This window comes from Syngnathus typhle, linkage group LG7, assembly GCF_033458585.1.
Source record: "Syngnathus typhle isolate RoL2023-S1 ecotype Sweden linkage group LG7, RoL_Styp_1.0, whole genome shotgun sequence".
NCBI lineage: Eukaryota > Metazoa > Chordata > Actinopteri > Syngnathiformes > Syngnathidae > Syngnathus > Syngnathus typhle.
In genome coordinates, this window is record NC_083744.1 from 5959469 (window position 1) to 5975733 (window position 16265).

At 43.9% G+C, this 16265-nt stretch overlaps 1 protein-coding gene across 3 annotated transcripts in view; it reads left to right on the forward strand.

Annotated features, from left to right (window-relative positions):
* The first annotated feature begins 1181 nt into the window (after nt 1-1181).
* Nucleotides 1182-16265, forward strand: part of LOC133156741 (cGMP-inhibited 3',5'-cyclic phosphodiesterase 3A-like) — a 46752-nt gene continuing 31668 nt past the window's right edge. For 2 of the 3 annotated variants that reach the window (XM_061282664.1, XM_061282666.1), the window contains exon 1: nt 1182-2717. In XM_061282664.1, coding sequence (XP_061138648.1) covers nt 1854-2717 — 864 coding nt within the window. In that variant the 5' untranslated portion in view covers nt 1182-1853. The remainder of the gene's footprint in view (nt 2718-16265) is intronic. The other variant, XM_061282665.1, reaches the window with a different exon arrangement.

A 16265-nucleotide genomic window follows, 5' to 3' on the forward strand; every position in this document is an offset into this window, starting at 1 on the left:
CAGCAGCTGTCCGCTGCATTGAGGAGGCTGTGTTGCATTTAGTTGATGGGCAGGATCAAGACCTCCTGTTAGCATCTCTTCCTCTCCCTTGCTTCTCTATAATCACACCTGACATGGATCATACACAACCCTCCTTTTGCTCAGCATCTGCTTTGTAAGTCACATAAAAACAAACAAAAAAAAGGAATCAGGCCTGTACAGATGTGTGCGATGCACTGCGTGAACACACAGTGCACTCTCGAGACCCACGAGCGGAAACATTGATGGAAACCGCGGCTGTAACAAAACGCATCATGGGTGACACTTAAAGTAAGATGAATATTTCAATGACCTGGAGGAGTGGGGGGCATGAAGTCAAGCTCAAGGGGGGGTTGCAGCAGATTTATCGCATTCTGCTTGGCATGACAGATCTGGCGCTTGTGACGTCAATGGGCAATTTTGCTTCTGCGCCGATCTCTTCACATCACTGCAGAAGATCCTTTTGAACGCAAAGTGGTTTTTTTTCCCATTCAGGTGCAAATGTGAACTGGTGACACACTGCTGCAAAGTCGTTGTGGAATTCAATCAAGAGACGTTTAGGTTACGTGGTTTGCCCCTCCACCATACCCATGCCCAAACTCATCTGTATGCATCTGTTGAGAAATGCGCACACACCAAATCATGCTTTCCTTCTGACTGCTGCCCATGTTAGGTCAGCTGGGATAGAGTGCATCTTTCCCATGCAGTTGTCACTGAATCTTTTTTTAACATTTGTGACAAACAACCAAACATTGACATCAATAAAATAATTCATACGGGATTAAAAAAACAACTGGATATTATTTTGGGGATTATTTATATATATATATATATATATATATATATATATATAATATATATATATAAAAAAAAATATATAAAAAAATTATATATATAATATATATATATATATATATTATATATATAATTTTTTTATATATATTTTTTTATATATATATATATATACACATACGTACACACACAACAGTGTCTTATAAATAATGTATTTTATTATTCATATCAATTTATCCTCACTTCTGCCAACAACCCAACCAGTTGTGTTTACCACTTACACTCATCGACCTGCATCAGTGCAATTACTTCCGTTTCTGTCATCATTAAACTTCTGTGCTGGTATTGCACACAAAAATGAAAACCCAAAACACACTTGAGGCGTTCACCCAGTTGAATCGAGCTGTGAGAATAAGTTTAGAAGTAAATTACGTTTATTTTCCCATGGGGTGTTTGCTTTATTGTTTAAAATGTTTGTATTTTTTACAGATGAAACTCCAATTTCTCACATCTACGTCCAGGAGGTGTTTTGCTTTGCTCTGTAGTTCAATACATTGCTGATATAGTGAGGACGCCTGCGGTGCGAGCTGAGACTGGATTTGGGGAGCTTTTGACGGCAGTGCCTTGACGGAATTCGGGGGTGTGAAATGAGCTCACGATTTGTTTGGGGGTGAGGCTGACAAGCGGACTTTGTGAACCCCGACACGACCTGGCGGACACTTCTGGGAAAGTGACGGACGCATCCACCCACTCGAAAGTCACGGAGCACGGGAGTGTCTTTGACAACGGTCGGATATAGCGGGACCTTTGCGGTGCAACGTTTGGGCAACAATGACACACGGGAGACTGTTTTGCGCCAAGAAGCAGGGTAGGCTTCAGATCCACGCGCAAAAAAGAAAATAAGAGTGGAGTGGCGGCGGGTCACAATGCCTAACGGGAGACCCCACTAGCACTCCTCGCGCCCGCAATAGTGTTTATTTGGCGGTGTTCCGTGGACACAGCGCCGTAGATGCACCACAGGCTCGCCCTTATTTCCTGTGGCCATGCCTGCACATTTGGAGCGGTCGCGCGCTGCAGAAAAAGGCTCTGCCTGCGCGCCGAGCCGCAACGGTTACGCGCAAACGCGTGTCGTCCCACTGAGCCGCGACGCACAGCACGCGTCGTCGTGGGAGAGGCTGGCGCGGGCCCACGCGTGGACTTGCGGCGGAGTGGGCTGCGCGGCGTGTGCGCTCGTGCTGGCCGCACTGTTGAGGTGCGCACAGTGGAGCTGTGAGTTAAGCGCACTCCCGCAGCTGCAGTCGTGCTCTCGTCCTCACTCGCTCGCAGGCTGTCTTGCGGAGTTGCTGCTCGCTTGCTGGACTGCGCTCTCGCCTTTCCTCAGCGTCCTGTGTGCCTTCTTTTGGCTCGGCGTCTACCTGACCCACTGCGGCGTGCTGCTCCAAACAGCTCTTTTGCTCCTCACCGTGTTCCACTTGGCCGAAGCTGCGGCGTGGAGCCTCCTGGACGGTCCGCATGAAGTAGCGGCCGCGCTGGTGCTCGCGTGTGTGGCCGGCGGCGCACTGATGCTAGCGCGCCTGGACCGGGGCTCGTCAGTGGTCGTGGTCGTCAGCGTCGTGCGCGCCGTCTCGCTCTTGTCGCTGCACAAGGTTCGACCCGCTTGGAGGCCATACGTGGTGTACCTGCTGGGGGTCGTGGGCATCCTCCTGGCGAGGTATGCTGACAGGCTCCTTGCAGGTCAAGGGACACTCGAGGAGGGCTGCACCCCTGTGACTGGAGCCAAGGAAGACGTCCCCACATTTAAAAGGCGCAGGAGGTCCAGTTCGGTGATATCCACAGACATGGCACATAGTCAGTCCAACAGCAAGTCACATCGCAGGACCTCTCTGCCATGCATCCAGCGGGACCAGGTAGGATCGTCCCCACGCTCACCAAAGTGCACGCACTTTACTGTGTTCAGATTTTGCGAAGGCTTTATGAAGAATCATGCGGACGCAATTGTTGGTGCAAACCTCAACGTTTCATAGGAAGTTGCATATATTTTCTATACTACTTGATCTGTTTTTGGACCAGTTTGTGACATTGTTGAACATGAATTTTCAGGAGGCAATTCACTTTTTTTTTATTATTATTATTATCACTGTCAGGTTCACTTTGTAGGCTTTGTTTTGTTTGCATTTTCCACCTGAATATGTGCCCCTCCATTAAATTGATACATTAGATTCTTACAAATAATTGAATTGTATTGTGTATATATATATATATATATATATATATATATATATATATATATATATATTCTCAACAGTGTATGCTTTAGGTACATCCATATATTTCACATTTATGAATAGATGTGTATTGAGCTGTCGCACAACTTTTGTGTCAAACGTCTCAAATTCTCATTTTGAAGCAGTGCTTTTCCGATAGTGATGAAAATGGATGATTTCCCTCATTTGCTAATTAATAACATTAAAAGAAGGCATAATTATAACTTCCTCACAATTTTAAGTCGTTCTGTCCTCAAAGAAGAGGAATGACCGTGCGCCGCATGCTGCCCCGTTCACACTCCTTTCAGCTCTTGTGTGTGGAACATCAATGACTGTGCTGAATGTGTGAATGGGGGATTTTTTCGGTGTGATCAAAGTTGTGCAAGCGTGTGTGTGTGTGTGTGTGTACATATGTCTACGTGTTTGTGCGTGTGTGTGTGTACTGCTGGGCTGTCAGTCGGCCCACTTAGAGGTGCCCTAACTGTACTAGTAGCACTTTAGTGGTCCTGTTTGTTTTCTTCGTGGTCACACATATACAAACACGCACACTTTTAGTATTTTTACTAAAATTATTTCGATTTTAACAGTATTATTTTCTGTAGATACATCTCAGCTGCAGTTCCGCGTTAGAAGGTTCCAATCCACTTGCAAAAAAACATGTCACGTTTTTAAGCAGGTGATTATTCTACATCCTCATGTTTTTAAGCGCGGTTAAACTGGGGAATTCCCAAGAATATCTTGTGGAATATACTCATTTATTGACAGAGCACAAACCTGTGGTCTCTACCCATAGCCACATGAATTAAACCCCACCGAAGAAAATCTGTACAGTAATTTGTTCTGTCAATGCTTTTAAAGCACATAATGCAGAAGTCAGTTTCCTATACCAGTCCGAATAACCCTGAAACGAAAAAACATATTGCTTGATGTAATTAACACGAATGAAGCATTTTACACCGGATGAGACGTTGCAAAGCTAAACCAGAGCGTGATGGAACAAGCGGCGTCATCTGCACAACAATCACACGCCGCATTTTGACTCACAATCTAGTTAAGATGATGAATCCCTTTTCCCTCCCAGCAGCCCTGATGGATGAAGCGTCCCGTCCCCCGCGCACCCGGGGGCCTCTCATCTCAGGCCTCGCCAGTTGACCAGTCACGACCTGCCTGTAATTGAGACACACATGGTCGACACATGCCGTCGTAAGCGTCTCTTGTCCGTGTGGTCTGTAATGTGTAAACAAGCCCATAGTGACCCGAGCCCGTCATCGCCTCGCTTACGCAGGGGCTCAGAAGCGCAACGTGAGGTTACAATGGGACTAGCACATGACGAGAGGTGTGTCAAGTGTCAAAACCAAACCTGTGTGTGTGTTTCCTCTCAGAGGTGTTTAATAAAGTCGGGACTTTTAGCAGTAGGATATCGTTCACTTTATTGGCGAGTGCTGAAGAATAATGCGGATGGCTTTTTTGTTTCTTTCTTTCATAGACCTTTTGAAAACGGCTCGCAGATTAATGGTTTAAACAGTTTACTTAGAAAATAAATGAAGCATTGAGGAATTTCTAATTGTTGTCTACCTCTGAAGCTTTCCATGGATTGCGGCCTCTGCTACATGTGATGCTATGAATACTTGAGTTTGTTGTTTATGTTCTCGCTTTACTACTGTATACCATTTCTGGTAGGGTTTGTACAAGCTATTCAAGTTTACTCCTCCACAATGATGTCAAGTAGGCTGGGGGTCATGTTGCCCCCCAAAAAATAGGCCATAAAGAAAGTGATCAGGCGTGGGACTTGACAACGCTTGTTGTAAAATACACTTCCCATTTTGACGGCAGGCTCTGCTCTTAGTCTTCCCTCTGACACCAACACAAATATTTTCATAGCCAGAGGAGGACATTCTTCCATAACTTGGATGATCAAGATATTCTTGAACTCTATGTAGTGGGTAATGACTTCCTGTGGAATAAGATCCAAACACAATTACTGCTGCTGTAGTAGATGTTTCCTGTTCCACTAGTTTCGATGCACCCACTAGCAGTCAATTGTTTTGGGTCGGGGGGGAAGCCTGATTTAACGCACATAAAAAAGCATCCTAGTTGGGAACTCAACTGCCTCAGTTTAGACTTTTTTGTTGAGCAGTTTCATTTTGAAAGTGCTTGCACAATGGATGTGAGATGAACAGAAGCTGAAACCAACATGGGGTCGTGTGTCTCATGATTGGAAGATGCCATTCTCGCTCCCGGGGCACACGCAGTCCCAGTTTATTAGCTGTGCATGTGCGAGGAGGCGAGCGGTGGAGGAGAATGAAAGTAGGTCAATGGAGGTTTTGTTTGGTAGCCAGGCAAAACAGCAAGCGTGCTCTTACTCCCCCAAATTGTGGAAGAGTAAGTTCACCATAGTCTGTCCCAGTGCTTCTCAATTATTTTCTGTTACGCCCCCCCCTAGCAAGAAGAAAACTATTCGCGCCCCCCCACTCCCCACCGTGACTATCCTAACTTGTCTTGTAAGTCGTAAAATGTTGCACTGTCGCAAACGTGACAGAAGTAACAATGAGAGCGCCACTGCCGCCTACTGTAGTAGATGCGCAATTACACTTTGTTCTAGTACTGCCAAAAAAAAAGCCTGTTCCCCAGGGTCACACGCGCCCCCCCAGGTATAGCACCGCGCCCCCCCTGGGGGGCCCGCCCCACTATTTGAGAAGCACTGGTCTGTCCTAACTTTTATCATGCGTCTGCTTCTGTTCTCATTTGTGCTCGTTACCTTCTCCATGTTTTGCCGCACACAGCATGAAGGCACACAACACTTTTTCTGGTTCTAGAAAATAGCTTTGCTATTTCTTTGATCATTCAGTCGCCTTAGATGTTTCATACCATTTATTGTGTCGCATCTGTCACTGCAATGGAGGGACTGTATAATTTGACATCAAAGTCCAATACGGCAGCAACTACAACGGTTGGACGTGTCGGCGGGTTTTAAACAGTTGCTCTACTAGCAAACCTGGTTAGGAATTTATATACGGCTTCTCTGCTTGAATGAACCAGCTCAGTGGCCTAGTGGTTAGAGTGTCCGCCCTGAGACTGGAAGGTTGTGGGTTCAAACCCTGGCTGGGTCATACCAAAGACTTTAAAAATGGGACCCATTGCCTCCCTGCTTGGCACTCAGTGTTAAGGGTTGGAATCGGGGGTTAGAAGGAGTGGAGTTCTTTACTAGCCCTAGGCTTTGTCTCCCTCCTTGCACAGTTATTGGTATAATAATATGTGCTAAACAATAAACTAACTAAACTAATTGATTTTATCAAACAAGAATGAAGCTGATCATTGTTAGTTTTGAGGAAGCACAACCGCAGATACCAAACACAATCATTGGTGCTGAATGGTCAGAATTAAGTAAAAGCCCTTGATGTAGACATTGACAATTGTGTTTTTATAGAAGTCGATTTCTTTCTTTATGTTGCAAGATGACAAAATACAGACTTGTGACTGAAGATGGACTTTGACATTTCAAATTGTTGCATGCTCAGAAGGATACGAGGAACAATTAGTTTTGATCTCAAATCCCCCAAACTCCAAGTTGCACAGCGACCGCGATCTTGCCCAGTTGAAACTAGTTTCCCCTCAATCTCATAGACCCGTTGCTTTGACTTGTTAATTAATTGTCTACATATATGAGTTTCTTTGTGGTGTGAAGCGAGCTTTTGAGTTCTATAATACAAAAGCACACATGGTAAAGCAAAGGAAAAGCTTAATTGTCAGCTTTCTCAAGGTGGTAACGTCTCCTTCCTGTTGATCGGACATTGATCGGATTCTAGAGGAACAGCAACAACATGGACAATTGCGTGCAACTCTACAAAACACAAGTACTTGACTCATTTCATCTTTTCCGAACCACTCATCATCGTGTGCCTTCTGCTTTCGTCTTAAACGTTTGTTGTAGGGAATCTTTGATTCTCTTTTGACGTCAACGTAGCGGCATATCGTAAGAATATTAACGGTTTATTATTTGTTTATATTAAATAGTGACTGCGGCATTCTCATTTGGGTCACTTTCAGGAGCTGGTTTTAATCGTGACATATCACAGCTCCAGAAGCGTGTCGTGGCCTTTTCTCCACAACTCATGGCAATGAAGCTCATCTGCCTTCCTACCGTTTACTATGGAAACTACAGAAGGGGTGATTGTGTGTAAGCAAGTGTGTGTGTTGCCAGCAGCTTGATGGCTGCCATCTGCTGCAGGCCGCAAGGTTGAATTCGCCCCCAACAACCACGCTGAGCCTCAAACCACAGACTAAACCCCAACGCAGCTGGAAGTGCTCGACGGGCCTCCTGTCTTGCCTGGCCTATTAACACCTCGGGAGCTTATGAAATACTGAGCGTTAGAACACAATCAAAAAATTGAACGCAATCCAGGATTTTTCTCGAAGAGATCCAGTTACATGCGGTGGTTTCTTCTGCTTTCTGCTCAAGACAAAAACAATTGTCAGTTAGCATAAGAGAATCGAGTTGAGGTGAACAGAATGTTCCTGGAACCAAAGTGTGTATGCGAGCAATGTGTGCTTTTGCGCGTGTTTGTGTGTGTGCATGTGTGTCTGAATGCATTTACATATGTGCCTGTAAGCGCTTGCCTTAAAAACTATTTGTATTGTTGGAAATATGTTTATGTTATGTTATGTCATGTCATGTTATGTTATGTTGGACCATCACAGAATAATGTTTCATGTATCGAACAGAACAAAGCTGCCATCCTCCATGGTCCAGAAGGCTTTTTTCCCTTTGTGTTGTCATGGGGGTTAATTGGGGGCATCATTTATAGCTAACCACAAACAGCCTCGACCAATGCTACTCGTTTTAAACAACAGTAAGAAATGCTTGAAAGGAGTCATCCGGGGACACGAGATTGGCAGGGCTTTTTAAAAGGCAAACGCACGCAGTGTGGTGAGATGCGAGTATTCCAGACAGTAATCGTAAAAGTGGATTTATTATACTTCTATATTATTATTATTATTATTTGGACTTAAGTGAATTTCAAAATTCCAGCACGCATAAGAGCCAAGCAGCTGTTGGCTCTCCTGGCATTCGCACAATTGTCCTGAAAGTGATCATGAACTCATGTGGATGTATTTTCCTTGTTTTGGAAACATAATGGCATGAGATTGATTGTCAGTGTTTTGTCAAATTTATTATTGACATCACTGCATCTATTGTTTATAGACTTCTTTGAAAAATTATTTTTGTTTGAGTATTATGAAACCCCCCCCCCACCACCACCACAAAAATTGCTTTAATCCGCTTTACGGTGGTCTCGTAAGCGACTGAGGATGGGCCGGATGTTGCCCACGGGTTATACTTTTCCAAGTTCTGCTCTGAATTTGTCTATTGCAGTTGCCACTTGAAATCCGGTAGAGCAGCACATCACTTTGGAGAAGTATTATTATTATTATTATTATTTTTGTTGGTGTGCATGTTAGCGAAGGACACAAGGAGGCCACCTCTTAGACACTGACCCTCTATATGAGGGACATTTCTTAGCTGGCATTAAATAAACTGCAATGCAAAGCTGTAGTGCCCCCCCCCCCCCCCCCCCCCCCACGAAGGCCCACCTGTGGGCCGGTTCGCCAAAGTCATCCCCTGCACACTCAGCCAACAGCAGCATCCAAGGATGTCGCTGGTTGTGCCGCGGGCATGTGCTCAATCAATGGACACAGTCACGTGCCCCCAGGAAGCCGGTGCTCCACTGTGTATGAACACTATTTGTATGTGGAAGAGGGAGGAGGGAGTCGTGTAACTGCTGCTGCAGTTGCTGGATTGCGCACAAAGCAAATTCCCTCTCAGTGTGACGTATAGCACAACTGGGGCTGCAATGTCTAAAAAAAAGAAAAATCGCACCGCAGTTGTAACGGTGAATAGAAAATGCACGCTCTTGTTGGTATCGTTGCTACAGCAGCATACACAATTTTTATTTATTTATTCATTTTTTTGGTAGTATGTTGGCAGTATTGTGTTTTGTGATGGATAAAGATGCATATTTGTTTGGAAAATATATTTTTAGCCATAAATATTTAATATTCAAAATTCCTGCACTGTAATCAGTTGTGTGTCTGCATTCATTTTTTGGAATTTTGATGAATGAAGTTGTTGATTTTTATACAAAGCCTTTTCAATTAATTTGGTTCACCTTTGACATGTATTCAGAAATTCATATTTTAGAATGTTAGAATTCTTTTTGGACCCCCGTTTGATATTGTTACAAGATTCAAAATTGACGCAGCCTTGTAAGAAGTGAAGAAGCACCTTTCTCGTTAGGATGATCACTCTAAATTAAGTGGAAGCATTTTTGATTGTTTCACCTTTCGCTATAGACAAACCAAGATGCATTGTTTGTAGTAAATAAGTGATCTTCTTCAGACCAAATAAGTGAAATTAGATCATTTTCCGCTTTGACTGGCCACGATTGAACTTGGCTGTGACTACTCCCACACCGGTGGAGCCCACCCTCTTGCAGATCCACCAATCTGCACACATCAGTGGAATTATACAGAGATACGCCATGCACTAAATTGCCGGTCAATAAAATAAAGCGCCTTAAGTTGCGTCAGCTGTAGCATCTGTGCTAATGTTACATTTCAGCGATCTACAGTGTTTTTACTGGGCGGGTGCTTGGTAGCAAGTAAAACCAATTATTCCTTACTGTCGCCTGAGTGTGGTGAAACTGGTAAGATATTTGACATGTGTGTCTGCGTCTCCCGCTGGCGTGATGCAAGCTAATGTGTTATTGTAACCTCTGCCTGCCGCTGCCTCACTGGCTGGCCATGCATCTTGTCTGGCCCTGCAGCCAACAAGGCTTCTGCTGTTCCTCTCACTGCTCAATGCCATGTTTTACTCACTTGTCAAAAATGTCCCATCGGTCAATTTGCTTGTCTCAAAGCTTGGGGACACTATCTACGTGAAAAAAACCCCACGACTGCAACTTTATTATAGTAGCCTTTGTTGATGTCATCAGGCATCATCTCATCTGGAAATAGTACTGCCAAAAAATGGAGCATGTGAGGTGGGAAATGAAAAATTAGTCTGATGATTTCTTGCATATTTTATACACTGCAGTACAGACGATTGAAGTAGTCAGTCAGTCAGGCCATCTGGCTACCATCTTGTGCAAGCTAATGTTTGGCTAACATGAAGAGCAAGTTATTTGGGTGACAAAAGCACAAAACTTTGTATGTCAGGCATGAATTAGTGTATTTTCGGAAAATAGTTTGCCGTGTCTTTTTTTTTCGAATTGCGCAAGGTTTTTATAGGTCAAACTCTTCTTTGTACTTTGGAACAGTTTGTCAAATTGTCAGCTGCTCACATATTCTGAAGATCACAGATGTGATCTAAGACCTGAATTCTTTTGCTAGCTGCGTTGTCTTATTACTATGTCATTACCTACCTTTCATCCCATTGACATTTTATACCGTATTGTCTTGGCTGGCTGGAGATAATCACCCTCAGCAATTTGTCTTGCTGCACTTGAGCGTTGAAATGAAGTAAGAGGAGTGAGTGCTTTGACAGCTGATCGGTCAGACACTTCCTCCATTGTAAGAATGAGGATTGATTGACGTGGTGGTTTTTGTACACGGTCCACCGAGTGGAAACGCAGGAGGCTCTTTTGACATCACCGGGAAACGTGACGCGCTTCTCAAGTAGCGAGGAGCCTTGGGCGGCTCGAGCAGATGTCGCACAGATGAGGCCACATGTATGAGCGCGCTCTCATCACACATGCGTGCGTCTAACTATACTCAGCCTTCGTTTTTCATTTTCAGAAAAACACAAAGTGAATGTTGGAACGTTCGCCGGATCTCTTTGCACGCGTACAGGCGTGAAGTGACGTGGTCTTCATCTTGAGCGCTGACAGAAGAGAAGAAAAAAAAATCTGTCTTGAGTTTTCGGAGGGTCCATTCACGCTTGAAGCAGCAGCTACAAAACGTCTCTCGGCGACAACGCTCATGTTCTATCAGGCGAACACGGTTGGAGAGGTTGACCCCGGGAGAACCTTGACTTCACAGACATCCCACTGAGATCTTCTTTCCCTTTGTATCCGATTCTGCGGTCACGCTCGGATCCTTGAGTCTGTTTTAATCAAACGCGAGCTTATCTTCTCCTTTGTTGCGATTTGTTTCCTTCGGTATGAACTACGTAATTGAGCGTGAGAGCGGACAAAGTTAAGCACCCCCTCAGTGTTAGGGTTGGAAACAAACTGCAAATATACAATCACGTTTGACTCTGAAGTGGCAGAACGCCCATCTAGTTCCGAAAAAGATAAGTTACCTTGTACTAGGATGTCCATTCTCCCAGGTTTGACTCTTACAACCCCATAGTGACCTCTTGTTGTTCAGTTGTATTCTACTTTGGGATAAGAAACCAAAACAGATGGAAAAATCCAGTTTACAAACCCATCAGCTAATTCAAGCCAGAGAACGCAAACTACAAGTGTGAAAGCAACAACACACATCATCTTTTATAGGAAACTGTCCTCGTTCTTCTTCCCAAAGACGCGCATGACAAGGCTTCACCCCCCCCCCCCCCTCTGCCTTTTATTTGATTCTATTTTTCCGCAAAATAGAGGAATGGACCACCCTTCAGCTCCCAGAGCCTTTGTTGTCATTTTATTGGAGGTTGGCAGTTCAGCCAGTGATCTGAGAGGTTCTGTGGTTTCCATACGAGCGTCACTGGCTTGACTAATTCCCCATGTAAACACCTCGTCTGAGGCACACTTCTTGATAACTTGTAAGAATATCTTTTTTTTTTTGTATCCAGGCAGCATATGGAGGCTGTGTCCTCTCTGGGAGGTTAGAATTTTTACTATTAACAGATTGGTTTGTGTTCTGTCTTTATCTTTGTAATGTTGCCAATGTTTTTATGTGATATTTTGTGTTGAATCGTTATTTTATGTTCTCGTAAAGCGCTTTGTCTTTGCCGCTAGTTATAAAATCCTACTGTTGCTGAACTCCGGTTTGTTTTTCTATTTATTCATGAAGGGAGACAAATGTCAAGTGACAGGTTGCAGGTTCTGGAGGTGATTTTTTGGTCTTTTTTTCAAGACTGTTGTTTTTATTATGAGTTGGAAATGTCAGCTGTAATGAAGATCGGTGTCCTTCAAAGGAACAACTTAATTTACTGTAACTAAAGTCTTTACACTTGGTCACACCCTGGCCGGTCAGCGTGATACTTTCTGATATTGAGGGTCGGTGGCTTGACAACATTACATGCCTGTAAAGGTTACTCTTGATGGATGCTCATTCAGCTCCCTGGTCGCTGTCGTGCATTTTTGGAGGTCACCCGACACGCCGACAAAGGCAACAGGAAATGATTCTGTTGCGACGCTGCAAGGAACACTCATTCATGTCTGCACTAGGGCTGAACATTAAGAACCATCCAAAGGCTCGTTTCAGTCATCTCTGCTACCCCGGTCCAAATTCAAAAACAAAAGCCTTTAGCCCCTGATAGGCTTGATTGTGTCATCAAGTCAATATTCTGTTCACACTCCTCTGGCCATTGGTACGAATGACCTCTGTTGCCTTTCCCTCTTCCTCTTTTAACATGGCTCATCCAAACAGCAGCCTAACCTTCCCGTTATGTTTCCACATTCTCCCTGTGCCAATTTGCACTTCTTTTTTTTTCCCCCCCTCCTCTCCACACCCCTCATCACGCCTTGCCGTGCACCGTTTTTATTGTTTCCAGACAGCAGTGAAAGATATTGAGGGAGACGTGTTGGACTGTTTGCGCACACATGCTCGGCTGAGGAGAAGAACAATCCTTCCAGGAAAAGTGGCATCTGTGCAGTCCATTAGACAGACAGGGACTCTGCGCGGGCCACTGACATATGGTGCTGAGCTGTAGAGAGGATGTGAAAGTAAGAATTTACGTTTGAGAGCATGTTGGACAAGACTCGCGTTGCAAGATGGAGCCGCGAATGAGCTCCTACCACTTTTGCACACGCGAAGCTGAAGTCTACCAAAGTGCAACTCTGAGAAATAGCCACTCCATTACGTGGAGCAAAACTGTAAGATTTGTAGGAATGGTTCAGCTCTCACTTACTGTATGTTAGTGAAAGGGAAGACTTAAGGAGCAGCGTTGGTGTTGTGCCCACGTTTTAAAGACGGAAAGTAAAGAAAAGGCCGTGAGTTGGAGCCCCGCAGCTGCAATTTGTTAGCGTATTTGTATTTGTATCTCTGAGTGGACTGGACCAAGGATGGAGTCAGGCCAGACCAGACCAGGATGTGTTCTACTGGGCAAACACGCTTCAGCTCTTGTATTTTATTTGACTTTTAAGGCCACCGCAGAACAACATTCCTCTCACATGTGTAATGGGTGGAACATGACTGCCTCACAATGTATTAGTGGGTCGAAATAATCGCGTTGGAGTTTCCAGAAGCAGGGAAAAAAATGGCTGCTCAACTGCATTGTCTGCATTTGACACTGAGAAACTGATCTGTGGCTTAATTAAGATCAGATTAATGTTGCAACACGGTTTATTTAAGTCTTCTGAGCAGGAAACCTCACTTTTACAGTCGGCATTAATTCGGAATTATCTCTGATTGTGAATGGTAGTTTTGTTTTCTGTCATTGAAGATTTGGTACTAAACTGACATAAGGATTTTTCTTGAATGAGGGGCATATTTGGTTTTTCATATATTCGCACTCATTAAGTTGTCTGTCCTGGTGTGAGGTGCTCCAGCGAAAGCTGTTCACTGGGACAGATGGACGGATGGTGTACAGTTGGGATCGTAAGGTTTTAATGAGATCAGCTCAGATACACTGTAATCGAAACCAAATTAGTCTGTGATGCAGTGTGCGCTAGATTAGATTTGGCAGGCGCTCACTCATTTGTGGCAGAGAAGTGACACCGAACGCTTGTCCCAAATGTAATAACTGGACTCGCTTGGGTCACATTAAGCGCAGTGGAATAGACGCTGGATGACGTTCGCGCGATGTGACGCAGCGTACAAAAACAAAGTGAGGTCACAGTGAAAGTTATTGTCTGTGTGGATATTTCGGAGTCACTCTGCACCACGGTGTCTTCGGGTCACCGTCATCCGTCATCGTCGACTTGAGTTAAAAATAGTAGATAGCATTTTCACCAACGTTGACTATGGAAAGGTTTATTTGGTTAAGCATGACAGATTCCCTGTTAAGATAACATCTCAGGAGAGAAGTGGAACTCGAGTACATTGTCCTCCCTGTGAAAAGGTCGATGATCTGGGAGAAATTCCATTTTGAATTTCATGTTCAAACATCTTATCGACTGCATGAAGATGTGATCATTTAGGTGCTGATTTTAATGTTTGACTGAATATCTCAAAGGAATTTTGAAAGCCACAAATATCATTTAGAATGAACTTGGACTGACCTTTTTTTTTGTAAAAAAAAACCTGTATACTCTTTAGCAGGCACAGACGGATAGATGGGAAATTTAGAAAGTGGACCAAGTTCAAATTGAATTGTGGTCAAACTTCAAGGTTCAACTATAATTCCCCTTTTTATGATTTCTTTTTAGAATTTTACTAAAAAAATAAAAGACAGGTACTTGTTTTTTATTTTTTATTTAAATGATAGAAATACTGTTTGTGATTGTGTAGCTGGTGTGGGGTGTTCCTAATTTTTAGCCGGTGACACTTGCCCTATGTCTAGACTAATGATCTTTAGGGTGGGAACATACAATGGATGGGTAACGGCGTCTGTATGGCATGCTTGTCTGGACGTCCTCTTCTCTGATTGGCAGCTTGCTCTTAATTACCAGACGGACTGTTTATCTTCACTGTTTGCTAGGATCCTTATCAGCTCTAACAGTGTTTTAACTCCCAGTGGAGAATGTGTGGGAGACGCTAAGAGGAAGTCAGCGGAATGTGTATGTGTGTGCCACACAATAGTGGACGTGTCAATGTACATGTTTGATGTGCATTGGCAAACATGGGTGCCCGTGTACAATTGGGTGGGAGGGTATATTGCTTTTGGATTTGATTTTAACAGTGAAAAAAGGCTTGATTACCTTTTCATTTATTTGAATATTAAATATAGTTTCAGTTGTAAGCTTCTTGAATGAATTTTGCTGTGTTAATATGGGCTGTTTTCTTTTTATGAAAGTCGTAAGAATTTTTGCCGGTTGATCATTTTATTGCCATTGAATTCTTTTTCTAAATTCCGTTCTGATTTCACAACGTGTGGGTTTGTGGCCACAAGATTTTTTTTCAAGTCGCTAATCCATCCTGTTTACATTTATGCATTAAAAATGAATTCTTTGAGTGTGGCGTCCCATGATGTGTGTCCATACACCCTTTCCGTGTGTGTGTGCGTCTGTGTGCACGTGCATATTCCAGCATGTGGGTAACCTGAGATCTGGCCATCTCCCCGTGTGTGAGTAATGGCCCCTGTTTTATTGGTCTGCTCCTGAACAGACTATGAGTAATCACATAATGCCTGTTCTGACGTCAGAGCCGTTTCCATGGCAACACAGTGCTTCCCAATCTGGGGAGGTGTGTTCATTTTTTTCCCCCCCCCTGAACATCTTGTCATATACGTCCTGGATGGATACAGGAACCCCCCCCCCCCCCTCCAAGTTCCAATCCATAGTTTCTCAATGCGCTCTTGTAATATGTAATCCCACACTTTGTAGTCTTCTACCTTGTCTTTATTCCCTCCTCATCCTCTTCTACCTCTTCCACTCTCACTTTGGTCCACTCCTCCCTTCTTCTTATTGTAGTCATCTTCCTGCCTTCCAGCTTTTTCTTTGACGAGACCTACATTCTGACGTTCACTGGGCCTTTCTTCTCCTCTCTTAACTCTCCAATTCCTGCCAATCCCTCTCTTCGTGTTCCACACCAGACGTGTCTCCTGGCTTACCGTATGCACCGTTGACTTCCAACTAACCACCAGGCCTCCGGTTCACTTTCCACTGAAAATGTTTTTTTTCTTTGCTTGCTTTGACAGAAATGTCCCGTGTGAAAATTTAATGTATTCCTTTGTACATTTGTTTTCAGGAATGCAGAAAATTGGAGGCATCGCCAAATTCAAAGATGGAATGACAGCTTTTTTTTTTTTTACTTTCAGGCTGCGCAGAAAAAACGGAATTAATTAAAAAAAAAGGTAAACCTATGGAGACAAAAACAATGTAGTAAAAATATCTAACGTGTAACGTAGCACTTCCGAGTTTCCTCCCCCAA